This window comes from Patagioenas fasciata, chromosome 17, assembly GCF_037038585.1.
Source record: "Patagioenas fasciata isolate bPatFas1 chromosome 17, bPatFas1.hap1, whole genome shotgun sequence".
NCBI lineage: Eukaryota > Metazoa > Chordata > Aves > Columbiformes > Columbidae > Patagioenas > Patagioenas fasciata.
Window position 1 is genome coordinate 11,837,816 of NC_092536.1, and position 18,585 is coordinate 11,856,400.

The 18,585-nt window shown below is 40.6% G+C and overlaps 1 protein-coding gene across 1 annotated transcript in view; it reads right to left on the reverse strand.

Annotated features, from left to right (window-relative positions):
• MED13L (mediator complex subunit 13L) overlaps positions 1-18,585 on the reverse strand; it is a 191,500-nt gene that overhangs the window by 37,802 nt on the left and 135,113 nt on the right. Inside the window, exons 5-10 of the mRNA XM_065851401.2 lie at positions 12,445-12,590; positions 10,925-11,119; positions 10,334-10,525; positions 6,309-6,471; positions 5,368-5,472; positions 986-1,714 (exon numbers count right to left, since the gene is read on the reverse strand). Coding sequence (XP_065707473.1) covers positions 986-1,714; positions 5,368-5,472; positions 6,309-6,471; positions 10,334-10,525; positions 10,925-11,119; positions 12,445-12,590 — 1,530 coding nt within the window. The remainder of the gene's footprint in view (positions 1-985; positions 1,715-5,367; positions 5,473-6,308; positions 6,472-10,333; positions 10,526-10,924; positions 11,120-12,444; positions 12,591-18,585) is intronic.

The following is an 18,585-nucleotide window of genomic DNA, read 5'->3' on the forward strand; positions in this document are numbered from 1 at the left end:
CAATGAAAAAATAATTAATCTTGTCACACATAAATAAAACCCATTTGAAGTACACATAACCTTTCAGCCCAGCAAGCTCCATTGTAATCACCCAAATAATAACTCAAAAATTCTTCCTCAATAATTTTAGCTTATTCATTTACATTAACTGCTCTCTTTGGTACATTTTTGCTATGCATTGTCAGAATGCCAAAGTAATTTTTAGGCTGGCATAAAATTAATATTCAAATTCTCATGCTAGAGCTATAAATAAATAAATGTGTATATTTGCATAAAAGAAAATCCATGTTTTTAAAAATGAAGAAAGAGCTAAAAATTCCTCATAACGTAGGAAGTTCACGTTCCTCACTGAAGAAGACGATGCTGTGTGTTATAACCATAATTTTTCTAAAGTAACATTTATAAGAAATTATTCTGTGCACAGACCAGAGAGACTGTTAAGGCTTTCAGAGTCAAGTTAATGGTAAAGCTTCTATCAATTTCAAAGATCCGACAGTGGGCTTACAAAAGAGCAGTATTATTTCATAATGTAGTATCAGCTACTCCTTACAGAAAGCACGATACAGTGCAATTTTAAACCCACAGAATTGGACAAACCACAATGAAGTGCCCCCACAGTGCCATAAACAGGATTTCAGTCAAAACCAAGCATTTATGGAGCTGGGAGGTTGCATAACTAACACAGATTTTCTTTCTTTAAATGATCAAAAGACATAAGCTTAATAAAACACATACATTTGCTCGAATTACTGTGATAGGGGTTACAGAGATTTATCAGTTCTTAATGTCCAACAGCCAGGTATGAAAAAAATACAGTGTACTAAACGAGCACATTTCTATTGAAATATTTAACGTTATCTCCAGCACACATCATCTTCAACGTTACAGTGAAGCCTTCTACTTGCTTCAGTTTCAACTGAAAGCAGAGTATGGTCATGCTTGTAAATTGAATAAAACCACCACTCAGATCCATTTGCACTCTTACCTTTTCAGTGCGCTGCTGTCTGAGGTTATTTCCATCTTGGCGTCGTATCTCTCACACGGAAGAGCTGGTGGCCTGAACTCCAGATCGTCACTTAAGGGGACGCTGTAGGCCCTCCAGATATCCCGTGACTCGCTGTTGTGAGTGATCCCGCAGTACAAGGCTGTCTCGCTGACCTCTGCCATCAGAGGTAACCTCTGGCCAACAAGGACTGTCCTCTCGTCCAGGCTGGGCAAGGGCTGCAGCTCCAGCCCGCTGCCGTAGAGCGCTGGGGTCACCGCGACGGACGGCGGGTCCAGGTTCTCTCCTTCCTGACCTCTTGGCTGGGGGCTCAGTGTGGGAGGCAGAGGGGACGTAGGGGAACGGGGTGAATCCATAGGATTCATATTCATTTGTTTGCTTGGATTTCTAGCAGGTATAGATAGAGGCTTCTCGTATTTTCTGGAATTCGGGACTTCTAAAGAGGGCTCCATTCCTGCTAAGCCCAGTTTCTGTCCTGACGTGTCCTGCTCCATGCACAGCTCTTCAGTCACAGAGGGCCGATGGTGAAATGGCATCAGAGGCCTTTTTTGCAGTTTATCTCCTTTTTCCTGCCTCTCTGTTGTTTTGTGCTTTGAAGAGGCAGGAGGCGGCAATGATGAAGAAGATGATGTTCCCACGCTGAATCCCGGCTGATTTATTGTCGGGGGACGGCTGGAGCCAGCAGCACAACGCTGTTTGAAAACCTTGTGCCTGAAAGCAGAGACAGAAACAAGTCACTGCATGGTTTATACAGTTATCTGATCTAACGGAGGGAAGGAAAAAGCAACACCCAAAGAACTGCATTGAGAAATCTTATGTCTATTGCGGGTCTTTTAACAGATTCTGGAATGGTCACGTAATCTGGGCCAGGTCGCTCAAGCCAAGTCAGCTACAGTTTTTCTGATCTATAAAACGGATAATGACAGTCTCCTGAAAACAGCATTCAAAGGAAAGATTTGGTGTTTATGTGAGCTTAGTACTGCTCAGATGGAAGGTACTGTAATAAAAAAATGTAAGCTACTGTTGTTTTCTTTACCCTGAAGAAAGATTTTCAAATAAAATGACTGGAACTACGCCACTACTCTCACACACTCTTGAGCATCTGTTACAAAAGATACAGCTCTGATCTGGTTCAGTTATGTTCACAGATGCAATACATGGCAGGATGCTTTCATGGCATTTTCCTCCTCCATAGCAGGTAAGGAAAAGCAAGTACCACTCTAGCAAAAAACAAAACCAACTAGCAACTGATGAAGAAAGAATATTTTAAAATATTTAAAAAACGCAATAACATACAAACTTATTACTGGCTTCATTTTTTAATGTGGCTTTTTTCAATTTGTATCTATGATCTTCGAGACTCGGAAGCACAGGACTGAATTTCAGTATTTCAGGTAGTGCCGAACAGTATTTTCGTCATACAGCTGATGGTCGCCAGGGATGCTACAACAGGCCCATCTCACTGTCCATATTTTTACTGACCATTTTTATTGTTTGGGATTTTTTGTTTAGCTCTTTGTTTGTTGTTTTTTGTGGGTTTTTTTTTTAAGCTAAGCACAAATTTGATTGTTGTGCTTAATATTTACATCTGTTTCAAGTTAAATACCTTTTCAAAATAAATTACCCTGTCTCTATTTTGTTTATAAACCATAATGTCTAGGGCAGCAACAAAACATATAACATGCTTCTTACAAAGATAAACTCCATTACTGCAAGCAAAGTGGAGACTGAAGAAAACCAGTTCTGCTTTAATGACTTAGCTATGAAAACATGCAAGTTTTATAGTACACGGTGGCTGTCAAACAGTACAAATACAACTTCTTGTACTTGCTACATCTTCCTCGTGTAACCATCCACGCTGTGTGACATGGTCCTGGCTTGCTTTGTGGGCTTTGCTGTTACCAGGACATGTTGCAAATTCTGTGCCGCAGCAGATGGTCTTCAGCTGCAAGCACCCAGAATGTGGAGCCAATGCCCCAGTAACTGAAGATTTGCCTTAAGCATTTTCTTGTAACATTGCATTGATTTAATCCTCTGTCATTCACCCATTTTTAACGGACCGCAGAACATTATTTTGGACAGTCTGATGTTCAACACACAAAGTCAGGTCTACAGAAGACTGAATTTGATACCGAGAACCAGGCAACCTTTTAAGACTCTGTATTTAAGATCATGTCTTGATAATTATATTCTCAAAACAGAACGGGCACAGTAATGACCAAACCAGTATCTACATGACAGTAACTGTCCAGTTTATGCAGTTACACAGAAAAAATTTATTGCTGTTTGAAATCAGGTACAACCAGCATTTTAAGGATGATGTTTTAACTTCCCAGTTGCTGTGTTTACTAACTCCAGCATGATGGAAGTGTTAAGAGACTGTGAAATTGCAAATGCAGCTGAACCTTTCCATAGGTTCAGGTTTCCATTGCCCACTATTGGTTTCTCGTGCTTTCCAGGAAAGGCTGGACCTCAGTTTTCCATAGGAAACACTCGGCATCCTGACAAAACATGTATCTGTATGGCATTCTTGAGTATATACATACAAGCAACAAATAATCAGGGGTTCATTACAAATGAGAAATGTTTGAGCGATTCCAGCCCCCATTCTCTAGCCTGGGATCATTTTTCTGCTCAAGTCCACTACTACAAGTGACAATGATACAAGATCCGTATTAATCACCTGAATATGAGTGATAATGACAGTTCTGACATCAGAGTTTCCTCTCAGCTAAAACATAAGTCTGTAGAAGGCCTCATCAACTTCCTCACCCTGATCTGGTGGCCTATAATAGATGCCCACAATAGTATCACCCTTGCCAGCCCGCCCCTTAACTTTCACTCACAGACTCTCAACTTGCTCCTCATCCGCGCCTGGACAATACTCAATACATTGTAGTTGCTCTCTCACGTGAAGAGCAACTCCACCACTACACCTGGCTGGCCTGTCTTTCCTGAAAAGGACATAGCCATTCATGACCACATTCCAGTCACATGTGCTGTCCCACCCTGTCTCCGTAATTGCCACTAGGTCATAATCTCCTGCCCTGACACAGGTTTCTAACTCCTCCTGCTTATTCCCCATGCTGCACACACTGGTGTGCAGGCATTTCAGAGAGCGAGCTGAGCACACCGATTTCACCCCAGGGGTATGGGAGGCCTCCCAGCCTTCATGAACTCTAGAGTGATGCCCTACTGATGCAAGCCCAGCTACAACCCCATCCCCCTTCAAGTCTAGTTTAAAGCTCTCCAAATGAGCCCTGCTAATTCCTGTCCCAGCATCCTTTTGCCCCCGTGAGATAAACCTTTCCCACGTATCACTGTTTGGACTGGTGTCTTGTAAAACCAGCTGTTATCAAAGAACCCAAAGCCCTGTCTGTAGCACCAGTCCTGTAGCCAATTGTTTACAGACTGAATTTTTCTATTCCCTCCCATATCATCACCCAAAACTGGAAGGAGGGAAGAGAAAATCACATGAGTCCCAGACTCTTCTACCATCTCTCCCAAGGTCTTCAAATCTTTCTTCATTCCCATCAGACTGTGGGATGCAGCTTCCTCCCCATCTGTCTGGAAGATCAGCAGTGGGTAGTAGTCCGTTGTGTGCACCAGGTTGGGGAGCGTCCTGGTGATGTCCCTGATTCGGGCTCCAGGTAGACTGCACACTTCCCTACGATGAGGGTCAACTCTGCAGACTGGGCCCTCTGTCCCTCTCAGAAGGGAATTGCCTACTACAATTACCCTTCTTTCTTTCTTACCTGCCCTGGGGAGACCACACCTGGAACATTGTGTCCAGTTGTGGCCCCTCAGTTCCAGAAGGACAGGGAACTGCTGGAGAGAGTCCAGCGCAGCCACCAAGATGCTGAAGGGAGTGGAGCATCTCCTGTGTGAGGAAAGGCTGAGGGAGCTGGGGCTCTGGAGCTGGAGAAGAGGAGACTGAGGGGGGACTCATTCATGGGGATCAATATGGAAAGGGGCAGTGTCAGGAGGATGGAGCCAGGCTCTTCTCGGTGACAACCAGTGACAGGACAAGGGGCAATGGGTGCAAACTGGAACACAGGAGGTTCCACTTAAATTCGAGAAGAAACTTGTTCCTGGTGAGGGTGGCAGAGCCTGGCCCAGGCTGCCCAGGGAGGTTGTGGAGTCTCCTTCTCTGCAGACATTCAAACCCGCCTGGACACCTTCCTGTGGAACCTCAGCTGGGTGTTCCTGCTCCATGGGGGGATTGCACTGGATGAGCTTTACAGGTCCCTTTCAACCCCTCACATTCTGGGATTCTGTGGTAAGTCCCTTTTGTTAGTGTACCTGTGTTGGAATTAAACTGGGTTCTCCCAGCATGATAAATGTTTACTCTCTTCAAAGCTCACCTGGAACAAGAACAACTGACTCTCTGGACCGGATCCACAAAATCCCAAGAAACAGTATTGTTAGGAACCTCCTCTTCCAAATTTGCAGTTGTCATTTGATTCCTCCTGAAGAAGATAAAATTATTTTAGTAGTTATCACCTTTTGTAAAACAGAATTTTTAAAATGCATATGCATAAATTCACATATGTTCCTTCATTCTACTTCAGCTTTGAAACAGAATTGTGTATTTAACAGTAGTTCTCTCTACTACCCCTTAAAATTTATAGTTTGATTTATGTAGGAGGATGGTACCAGGTCTACAGAGAGTTCTGTCTGGAGTTTGAGCACAAGAAGCAAGGAGTAAGCAATTCAAACTGAATCTGGAAATTCTTCTGCCCTTCTTCTATCTAACAATGAAATTGCATGGAAATAGTGAAAAATGAAAATTTCAGGGCACATCACACCATTAATATACTTTAAATCTCCAATAATAAAGGCCTGTGATACTAACAAGTAGACTTGACCCTATCTTTGTCAATAAGAATTTTAGTCCAACACATGCAATGTAATGCTTTATAAGTATTACCCTTAGAGTTCTGAATATCAAATATATACTATCTGTTCTTCAGCTACCCAGCTGTCAGTATAGTAAATGCAGCTGGAGCTGGAAACCGCAACCAATAAATCTGAGAGCATCTAGCTGAAGGCACATATTAGAGATTTGTAACCTCAGAGACTGTCACAACTAAGATACACAACTGCAAATACAATGCTAAGTGTTAGGAGTTTTTAGCTGAACACAGTAACAAATTTTCTTTGATAATGCTGTTCTGTATCATTAGCTTTGATGAGTGGCAAAAGAATTCCGTGAGGAATAACATTATCTACGGCAAAATTATTGCAATTTTAACTATATATTTTGTGTTACTAATAAACAAAACCACGAGGAATACTGCCTTACTTGGACTGTGACCTGTTGAGAATGCATTCCTTCCAGACACGGTGAACCATACGATTGTGTATTTTTGGAGTAATCTTGCGGGATTTCTTTGGACTGTGTACACTGACTGTCCCCTCCTGTAGAGCTGAATGGCTGATACTGCTCTGAGAGCATCCACTTTCTCCTGTAATAGAAATTAAGCATTAATGTTATACTAAGAAGATTTTCCCTCTTATAAGTCTGCTGGCTACAAAGATGTCACATTCACTAGAAAAAGTTTAAAGCATCATTACAAAAGACTGACTAAACTACATTTCAAAGCAAAACTTGCCTTCGGGGTAACAAAAATGACACTAGGTTTTACCAGGTACATGTGAAATAGTCATGCAACTCTTGCCCCTCACCTAAGATACTCTGCCACTTAAATGGAGGTAGTTTCGCTAGCCCCCACAGCCTTGTATTGAATCACTAAGAAACAGTGCACATAGAGGTTCTTCCCTATCATCCTGGAATTTATAGTCTTTGGTGAGTTGCTTTATAGACTACATTTATGACAATATGGATGGCTCTAAAAGCATCTGTTAAGAAAACTAATAACTTATGTAGACTATTTCAAAGTAAACATCCATTCTTTATACTCAAGATAAAACATCACTGAAGAGATGAATGGTGTGATGCTATATCTTTATCATATACTTGAAGTATAAGAATCAAAACTTGCTGGGTAAAATCTTACAGTTAAGATGTACTCTATTACAGCTGATTCTGAGTATAGACTATTAACATAATATGGGAAGTTCTCAGTAATACCATGATTATCAAAGAACTAACAAATGAAGATTGTACTTCAACATGTTCATAGCCTGGAAACTCAGGAAGAAATGAGGTGCAGAATATAAATCAATCTGTGATGCAGAAACCTTAACAGCTATTGTATAAACAGATGTTTCTTCTTCTGCTATGAAATATGCTTTTGTTTTAGATTAACTGAAATCTCTCCGTCATCTTTACAAGCACTAACTTCAACAGTAGAGGGAGCTTTAGGTTCATTTGGCCTGGCGAGTGAGTAACACCACTGTGCTCTGGATGGAAAAGGAAGGAAGAATACGCCGCATTTTAACAAGGTCAAATCCGCGTGCAGAACACTTTGTCCTGCTGCCTGACGGAATTTAAGAAGCCTTAAGAATGAACCACTGAAAGGATTCATTGCTATACATCACTGCATCTAACAAGGTAATCCTGCTGATTTCTGTGAGGTGACTTTCAAAACACAACTTTTAGAAGTGCGCACAAGCAGCCTAACACCGTATCTTCTTTGATTCTTTGTGCTTTTTTTTCTCCATTTAGACCTTCCTTGATGATGGAAAGGAAGGATAAGAGCTATGAGAGGACACCCAAGGAGCTATCAGAGCTTTCAAGTTACATTTAAGCACATTAATTATTATTTTCCAAAATTCTGTAATGTTTTCGTAGTATACATTACAGCAACACATGGCATAACATGAAACAAAACTTTGCAGTAGGCAAGAACATTTTGTTCTCATACACCTGACATTAATTTTCATCCACGAAAATTGCTGACAAAATACTGGAATACACACAAATTCCTATGTCATATCATGGTGTAAATACCGGAGGACACAGCCAGGCACTCACCAGAGGTCACTTCACAATCCCTACAGACTTGACTGTTTCGATACATGAAAAATGCTATTCCCTACTTTCAGCTGCAGTTTATTTCATTATACACTTCACATACAATCATGGAATATACGGTTGAAAGAGATCTGACAAGATCTTCTAGCCCATCCCCTGCTTCACAGCTGGATCAACATATTTGACTAATCTGTTCCTAACAACAAACATCCGACAAACATTCCCAAAAAACCATCAACCCACCCACCTCTCTGCTCATGGGAGTTCTGTAGCTCCCCACCAGCCGGTTTTTCGAACACTTCAATATCCTTGCTCAGAGAAAGCTTTTCCTCATCTCTAACTTAGTTTTGCTTTGTTCCAGTTTATGTTCATCACATATTGGCTGCAGAGAAGAGATTATTCTTTTTCTCCTTTTACGTCTCTGAAGACTGTTACACTGTCTCTCCTTCAACTTCTCTTCTCTAGACTAAACAACATCAATTCTTTCCATCTTTTCCTGTAGGTCCTGTTTGGAACATGTACAACCACTCTCACTGCACTTTTCTGGACTCCATTCAATCTGTCCACATCTTTAAGTGTTCAAAACTGGACACGGTACTACGACCACATTTCCACTAATACGGGGCAGAACTGACGTATTACTCGTGTCTCTGGACTAATCCCATTTATGTATCCCATTTACTGATTCTGAACTGCATGACATGTTTTCCCAATCCATTTCTCTAATTTTTCAAGGTCTTTTAAAATCATGTATGATATAACATAAAGGAATCCTTTCATTGTTCACTGGAGAGGCACCCCTCTGATACAATTTCATATTGCCCTCCGACAACAGCAGAGATCAAACACAAACTGTGACTGCCAGATTGGACAACAGGAATACTTTTATATATTAATAGTTTATAAATATTCTCAAATAGAATCCCCTTGTGATGTTGTACAAGTTTAGCAGGGGTCTGAATAAATTAAAAATACAATAGCACATTTAAATATCCAGCAATACTTCCATAGAGATTGTTATTTAGAAGTCGATTGTCTTGCTTCCATTAGTTACTAATAAGTTTTTGCTTATTTCAACTATCAGTTGCCTTGACAAACACTGTTCAGAGTGAATTTAAAACTCACAGTCTATATTATTAGCAGCATATAGTAAATGCTTTGTCTAAATATAGAGGCACTGTTCACAGACAAGAGAATCCAGACAAGTGCTTCCATGGCAATGAAGCCAACGATGATCCGTTTTCTTTGGCTTTGCATCATGATTGATCCTCTTGATGTGACAGAACTAGGTAATTAACCTTAAGCCAGCCTGGTAACTCCCCAGACCTCGGTGAGGGTGTAACAAGCATTCTTCATCGCCACCTGGCCACACAGTCTCGCAGAAACTTGTAGGACCTTCATGTCTTTGACACTTTGTTCCTTTGTGAAATTTGGTAAACGCTAATCAGTAAATTCACAGAATCCCAGAATGTCAGGGATTGGAAGGGACTATCCAGACCAACCCCCACCGCCAGAGCAGGAACAGCATAACCACACTGACAGCAACTAATCTTAAGGTCTCCTCTATATTTCATATGATGACAGGTTATAGATATTTATCTTAACTTCTGAGGAGCACCAGGACACACATATTCATTTCAACGAAGCCAGATATTAAGGATCTAGTAGACCACATCAGGATGGCTTCTGAGACTAAAACTCATATGGATCCAAATATTTGAAAGAGGCATACGCTATCCACACAAAACACATAACTCACTTGCAAATATCATGCAGTGCTCCACTTGACATCTGCATATGACACAAACCCATGTCAGACCTCATTTGAGCAGCCCAGATCCTTCTTACCATTTCCAGACTTATGTATTTCTTTTGAATGGCCCTTAATTAAAATCCAACTGTGTTGGGCAAAAAGAGTAGCTAGCAATTGCACATTTTTATTAGAGCAATGTGAATGCTCAGTTAAGTGTTGTATTTCTAGGTCTTTACAAAAAGAGCTAAATACTCTTGTATCTTCATTGTATTCTCGTACCACAAGGAATCAATACGCTCCTCCCATCCCAATAAAAGATACCCAATGCTTCATAAACACTGGCAAAATCTGCCTAAAACACTGTGAGTATGTAGTCTCTCAGGTATTTGCATTACTGCACAAAGACAACTGAGCTATAGAAAATGCAGTTTAACTGAATTCATTTTAATATGTGTCTTCTTCAGGGGCATTTAAAACACTGCCTTTCATTTACCAGCCACCTACAGAAAAAGGCCTCTCCTAACTTTCAGTCTTTTGCCTGTCTTTAACGTGCTGTTGCTCACAGACGTATCCTCACCTATCATGAGCTATGCCAAAATGAAGAGACTGATGCCAGCCTCCTGAGTGCGCTGCTTACCCAGAACGGTCTGCTCTGGAGAAGTGGGTGGGGTGAGTGGCATCCCACAGGTACTGGCAGGATCTTTCATGCTTCCAAGCCCCTGCTGTCCCACATTTATATGGCCTCCAGTGTTGGCAGCATTCTGGGACATGGGGATGTCACTCTGGGAGATGAGAACAAAGGCTGAAGGATATACCATCCTTACACCACCTACAAAGAAACGGAAAAACAAAAGCCTTAAATATACCTGATAATATTCAGCAGTCCTAGCTTGTTCAACTTGTTTTCAGTGTCAATTAGACAAAACTTATTACTTGAACATAAAGAGCTAAGAAATTTCACATACTAATATACATCTAACCCTCTACAATCAGCACAGAGCTGAAACAAGTGGCTTGACACTGTGAATAATAGCGTGTGGGATACAGGGACTACAGAAGCTTGAGGCAAGATAACTAGTCAGATGTTCCAGTGTCAAGAGAGCTACAAGAGAAGACAGCAAAATTATAATGGCTGTTTCTGATTAATTAGATTTTATTTATTTATTTATTTATTTATTTAATCATGTAGAGGAAAAAAAAATCCTTCAGGCAGAATACTGAAACTCACCAACAATGACTTCAACTGCCACAGGGAAATCGTTGTCATATCCCAACTCTTCTTCCTCTTTCATGCCTTCTTTTTTCTTCAGCACCATAGGGTAAAAATACTGCCATTCCTCCATCAATTTCCGAGTTGCTGGGTCTGACATCTTGTACGACTGGCCCGTGAGCGTACCATTTAAACCATAAGGACTCACCAGAACTGCAAAGTAAGAAACAACAGGCCCTACAGTGTGGATATTCGGAGTGTGTATCCGCCACTCTCTGCCCCTCCAGAGAGTCGCTGCTCCAGTCACACGCTGATTTATGGGTCTGTCTTCAGAGCAAAGCTACTACCAAGTCAGGCTAGGGTGGGAATTTAAAACTATATTGTCCAGCACTAGCTTCCTGTGCAGCCATCCTTACTGAGCTAAAACCAGACCTTTTTGGAGTTTAGTGTAGTAATTTCCAGAATGAATTAATCAAAGCGTACTGAAAGAGCACTATGGCAAAGGGATGACCATACATGGAAGCAGAAGAGGACAGATATTCAACAATAGGGTTTTTACCAGGAACACGTGGTATTGGAGACTTTCTGGCATTAAAAAGGACAGAGATAACAATATATGAAGACCACAGTAATGACAATAAGGAGAATTAGTTGCTCAACAACAGGTATTTCCATTCAGCCTTAATGTTGCTTTTAGTCATATTTGATTTGAGAGAGTCAAGAGTTTAGCTCACTGAAATAAAACCTTCTATGATTTAAGTATCTGAGCCTCTGTCAAAACTTTATATTTAGAACAAAATGTTTTTCAATAAAGCTTCTCTAAATTAACATCTCTATAAAAGCTCATTTTAGAAGTCTCTGGGTGTTTCTTTACTGTATGTTTAATTTATAAAGATTTCTTGCTTTACTTGCTTTTAAATTATAATTTCAGACTGTAGTAAAGCCAGTGTAATTCAATGATTTAAATATTCTTAAATTTTATTCACGTAAAGCACTGCACCACAATTGCATCATGAATTTAATAAGCCGTTAACTTAATTGTGTAAAACCCTAATTCCTTACACTGGCAAACAAAAAGTCCCAGATATTTTACGTTTTTCATTCTTTCTGATACATTTTCCAAAAAAGCTGACAATCTATGAATGAAAAGTACTCCTGAATTAGATAATCTTAGCATTTCTGTAGCACTGAAATTACAGATTTGAACCCACTGACCTCTATGCTGTGTTAGAAAACCAAATCAGTGCACTTTAATAAGTCTTTTTAAACAAAAACTATGAATTTCTTTGTTTTATTTACTATGCGCATGTAGCTTTAAAAACAACACTAATGAATAGAAAGCTCTGGAAAATTCCCACGCCATTTCTGGCTGGCTCTAGTGTTTAAGTCCTAACAACATTTTCCCTTAGGTGCACAGCTTCCTGAATAGAAACTGAACCCATTTGAAGAGTTACTTAGTCTTCCACTATTCACCCCCGGAGTCCCTGCCGCACCGAAGCGAGGCGCCATGCACCAAAGGGCGAACGGTGCTGCCGTACCTTGGAAGGGCGAGGGTGAGGACTGGGCCATGTGGATGTGCTCTTCGGTGATCAGGTAGATGGGCTGGTGCTGAGCAATCTCCACGCTGGTGCACACATTGCTCTCCCCGTGAAGAAAGAATGTGAAGGCACACGACAAGTGTTCGCTGGAGGAGGGGAGAGGCAAACGAGAAACGGATTTATTAGCATGTTAATGAACTCATAGGAGTTAGTGATTCTGTAGCCTGACTCCTCTGCTTTGGCGTTTGCGGTCACTGAACAGGGTTCATTGATTGATAACCACACACAACAGAATGACCCATCACTAAACATCTATTTCTCAATTTTGGCAACTCTGTTTTCCTGTTTGTTTCAGCTAATAAGATCATTACAAACAAACAGCATTTCAACCAGGACTTAAGTAGTAAAAATAAGGGTCTTCAGAAATCCTTCAGAATTTACTCTGCAACAGGTTCTGGCTGAAAAGGAATAGGAAAGATGTTTGTCTTACAATTCACAAGAGCCTCCACTAAAGAAAATAAAAGCGCATGAATATTACAAAAAGTTGACAATGAGATGAGCAATGGATTTGTCACTGACAATTAACCATAATTTGAAACAAACAGTATTTAAAATGTTCCCGCTTTACCTACAAATGACCTCCCATTGTAGCTAACTATATGCTTAAATATTCCACGCCACGGAGCCACAAGGAAAGAAAACAAAACAAATTTCACGCTTTTTATCATCATTTTAATCAACTAACATTTTACAGGGCTGAAGTGGCAACAATGCAGTAATTTTTCTGTCCAGTACAATCGCTGCACACAGTTTTAGAGCTGTTGGCTTTGGCACAGGGCCAGCCGTAAGGTAACCAGGATTTTAAAGATGGCTCTTCACTACCGTCACCAAAACGAAATAACACGAGCAACTACAGCAATTCCACATCAGTGTTGAGTCAACCAACTGCTCTGCTACTCTTGGCTCTTTTGAAACAAAGACACTGATGGTCTAGGGTAGGAAGGTGTTTTATTCTCACTAAATCTCTGAATGATTCTACACATGGTATAAAACAACTTTGATCCTGTATTTAGAAGTACTCTGTAGCAATAATTTAATTCCATGAAATAAGATTTTATTAGATTTCCATTTTCACTAAGGAAACAAATTCCACTATCATCAGTGTTGCAGAAGGAAGATCATCATTCATTTACATGAGGGGTGGGAAGGGGAAGGGAGGGAACAGGGACATGGGACAAAATGGGTGATAAATTCCAGGTATTTCTATCCAGCTATCTTTCCCAAGAAGAAAAACAAACCAGTTGACGTAAAAAGAAATAGATACATTAATTAATTTAAAAATTAAGAATAGATTTCTGCACATACAGACAATACGAAAATAAAAGCAAAGCCCAACTATTTAATCAAAACCTATTAGTTTCTTTACATAGGGTGCTAGCTCTTAATATAAGAAAGGTCTTAATAAATAATGAAAAGATGAGAAATCCTGTCTAAGATCAAGTGGGGATAATCTCTGCAAAGAGTTGAGCACGCAGCAGGTCAGCCTTTCTAAAGCAGAGAGCAAAGCTATTTGTAAAGGAGGCACTTTCAACTCCCGTCTTTAGTATATTAAACAGAAATCCTCCTGAATCCGCAAGCTTCCTACGATATTTGCCTGTGAAAGTCTTACTTGTCTTCTATTGAACTGAAGAAAAAAAACCCAGCCTTCTGGGGCCAGAGAGGGACTCTTTCAAGTCTCTCGCAAAGTGGTCCAGCATGAACAAATCATGTGCAATCTTATGCAACATTCACTCTACCCGTAGACACCGTCAGAATGAGAAACAGACAAAATCAGAGTGTGAAAGACAAAAGATTCATTTGTTTTTGCAGGGATGGGAATGCAGGCCACTAACTCAACTGAGAATCTGCTAATGTCAAAATTAATCATTAAGTTCAGAAAATGAAATAGCCTTGGAGTGTATACAACCAATTACAGGAAAAGAGATATACAAATACAGTATTAGCCCACTTTACTCTCCTGCAAACATGACAGATAAAAGAATAACAGTAATCAATACTGCTACTCCTGACCAGCAATAAATACTTGGTTACTGAAAGAAGGATCATTTCTAGCGCTGGATCCAAAGTAAATCCCGCTCAGCTCTTGAAAGAGAACCAGTAAGTCCAGTCCCTGAGTATTCCTTTTGTGCAGCCCAGGGCTAACACACCTCGGGGCAGGGCCAAAGGGCGCTGTGCCTGCAGCACTCGGCCGGCGGGACGCTGGTCCTGCTCCCCGCTGCACGAGACAAGAAACAGCTCCATAAATCTGGCCTCCCTCTGGTGCCAAAGTCATTGCTATAAGCTCAGCTTTCAAGACCCAAAAATAATAAAGATCAAAGCCTGGGGACTTCCTATATGCCTAATAAGCTTCTGGAAGATTTACTTTAGTAGCAAATATGAATTTTATTTCGAGAAACTAGCATCAGCACACTCTGTGATGTATTCCACTCAGGCATGCACATCCCAGCCTCCCAACATTCCTGTCTTTAGTACATTTCACACAATTCCTTAAATACCAAGCTGCAGAAATCATTCTCGCTACAGATGTGAGACAGATCTCTGAATAAAATTCAAGTAGAAGAAAACTTACTAAGCTAAAACCAGTCACAGCCTTGGGAAGCAGACGGAGCACTGAGGTTTTACTTTTAATAATCACTTAGCTATAGCTCTACAGTGTACATCAAGACCTACAGACTTCAGGCCAAAGCTCTAAAATTGTTTGAGTCCTCACTAGAGTCTTCCAACAGTGTTTTATCAGCATCCAGTTTTTTAACAGATCGACTACTCTTTGTGCTAACAAAGGCACCATCAAAAAGCTAAATACAAAACACAGATCAGACTGAGTTTCTGAAGACATTCAACACTATGTTCAGATTGATTTTTTTTTTTTTAATTTAAATTTATTTCAACCTAGTTAAAAACATGAATGTGACAGGCTTTGAAAATCCACTCTACTACATTTCCAGGTTTTTAAACCTACTAATTTCTGTACTCTTTCTTATCTCCCTGACAGTCAAAATACCATAAACCACCAGAGAGGGAGGGGAAATGGTTTTGAAACTATCCCCCCTATTCTACAAAGCCTGTTGAGAGGCCCATGAGCCCTCAGTTTATACCTGTTCAGAACAAGGACAATAATAAAAAAACTACCAGTTTTTAATAGCTGCATTATACATTTACTTTGCATGTATTAATTTATTACACAGGGAACAAAACTCGTTTCAGGATCATGTTTTTGAGGCTGTGCTGCTCCCCAGAGGAACGGAAGAAGGGAGCGCGTCTGCTCAGGTGGCAGCGTGACAGCAGGGTGACCGTGCTGAGCAGGACACCAGCCATTCCCGGTCCTCACCAGAGGAATACACCCTGCATATATTACCTAGAAGAAGTTCCACGTTAGAAACCTAAATCAGACTGAAACGTCTCATCCATTAAAAGTTGGGGGCCTTTCCCCCCCCGCCCCAGGCATACAAACGGCATTACCAGAGACAGCAGTAGCTGCAGCAGCTTGCCAGGAGAAAATTTCAACACAAACTAAAGCAAGACCTATTCTTTCCATCTTCTTTTATACAAATTAGAAGCATTAAAAAAGAACATAAATCTGTAACAGCACTCCCATCACTCTAAGCAGGAATTGTCTCTCTCTCACAGGTACATTTTCAGAAATGTTTCTTTCCTTTACAGGTGACGGAGGGCTGTTTCAGTTAGGATGCTAGCTTCCCAAATACACTATATAGAACATATATAAAGTATATATTATTCGCAACTACAACTGCATTAAGGCTGAGGTCTGAAGAATGCTGAGGATTGTGGTGTTGAGCCAGCAGAACACTTAAATGTATACTTTCAAGGATATTTCTCCTGTATACACTAAGAGAGATTTATGTGCTAAAAGACCAAGTTATTGCAATTCATAATTTCAAGGATGAGAACTTTTTAAATACATATTTCTCTACAGACAAACACGAGCTCCCTTTCCCTGCCACCAGGCTGCTGGCAATCTCGTGTTTCTCTTCTTTAGTTTATAAGCATTGTCCATAAAGCCACTGACTGTGTACAATTAATTACACTTTATGACCAACAAATCATATTGCTGTTCTAATTCCCATCAAAATTAGGGTTGGGATCTGAAAGCCCTCAACTCACAGCTACCTCAAAATAGCTTTATCAAGTCTGAACTCAAAAAAGATGCAGCAATAAGCCATATACATTAGGAAAATAAACAGTCCTACTAATGAGACTAATCACTTGCTTCGTGTACAGTATAAAAAAAGACAGCATGAATAGACTCTGCATAGATTGGGAACATAAGAACTTGTGACAGCCTAATAAAATAATTTCCTTTAAACGTGTCTAAAGCAACAGGACAGTTATTAGCAGGTCACGGGGTGGTGTGGACAGGAGACAGCAGCACCTGGACACACCTACAGTCAGTAACACCCTTGAACAAGTGAGAACAAATTAATAACCCAGTGTGAAAACTACCTCTTTTTAAATAACCTGGGAATAAATATCCTCAGTGAAGTCTGACTTTGGTAAAAGCTCTTCATTTCAAAAAGGGAGCTGTTGTCCATGCTGATTTACTGATAATGGTCCTGGCTCTGCTGTCCCCGAGAAGCCCTCGCGGGTACTGCCCTGGCTGCCACTCTCAGAGCCAGGCAGGGAACAGGCAGCTGGGAAGCACGACGGAACACCAGGTCTTGAGATCATGACCTACCCAGTCTAATATGTAGCGTAGATACAGTGTGAGAGGCAAAACATTTATGTGGCATTTCCCAATTGATGTGGCAAGTAACCCATAACACACTCTCTGCCTACCAGATGGACTCTGAATGTTGCCCAAGCTAAAATAAGACAGTTATTCAGAAGTACAGCTTCAGTAGTTCACAATATATATTCAAGAAACACAGCACAATTAGTAACTTTTTTTTGCAGAAACGACAACTAAATCAAAATGGAAAGTGTTTCCAGACATGAGACAATTCCAGAGTTTTCTGGATACAATAGCCTTCCAACAGATAGTAGACAGCACAACGCTGGCCATGTTTCTGTACTGGGCATGAAACTCATAGTTAGTTTCTCTGTGCCATGGCCTTCGATGAGGTCCACATTCAATACGCGAAACAGCAACCTCGAGCCCATTTCATGCTCTGTAACTCCATATATGAGCCACCTGTAACGGCAGAGTTGGTGCCGAGCTGCACCCAACACCTGCTATGTATTGGTACTGGAGCAGGAGCTGGTTTGAGGGCTGCTGGGAACTCCCCTGAAGACCCCGCTGAAACCACTGACCAAATTGTGGGACCTGGGACATCTTTTCTTCGTGGGACACACACTGTTGTCTCATGAACAAGGGAAACCGATACTGGGAGAAATATGGTTACACAGGGAAAACAATCTGTGCTTCTGTAGCCATTTCCATCCAAAGTCACTAAGTTTTGTATGGCAGAGAACAAGAACACAGGAGGACAAGTTGCAGATTAAATCATATTGCTTTGGTAATTACTCTTTTTTTTTTACTTTCTTTTATATCCCTCTCCCCACTCAAAGAAAAAAAAAAAAAAAAGAGTAGAAAATAACATTAGCTCCCAGAATTACCCAGGTCTTTTAACAACTGTATTTTATAACTCGCTATGGTGTCTCGCATATTGTTAGGGGTTTTTTTTAAATGCATGAGATGTGCACATAGAAACTTGGTATAAATATTAATTATCTTTAGTGTTTTTCCAGTGGTGGAGTAAAGTTCTAAGATAACAGTTTCACAGTGCAGCAAGCATTTAGATAACATTATCTAAACACTTTATGTGTTACAGCATTATTATCTCAACACTTCCTCAGTTGTCACCAACAAAACCTCTTGCCAAGGCTAATACATGCCTCACAATTGAGATTCTCTCCCTGATCCCATCTCTAACAACCTCCTATTCTTTTCTCTGTATAAATGTATGCACAGGATGACCTGTCTGCCTGGAGGGATCCTGGAGTTTATACTTCAAATGTATACATCAATGTGCAGCGTGACAGGGCTAACAGCACTATGAACACTTCCAAAAGTCAAGGGGAAATGGCTGCGCATCCCACCAGCTCACGTTTTGAGGGGTAATT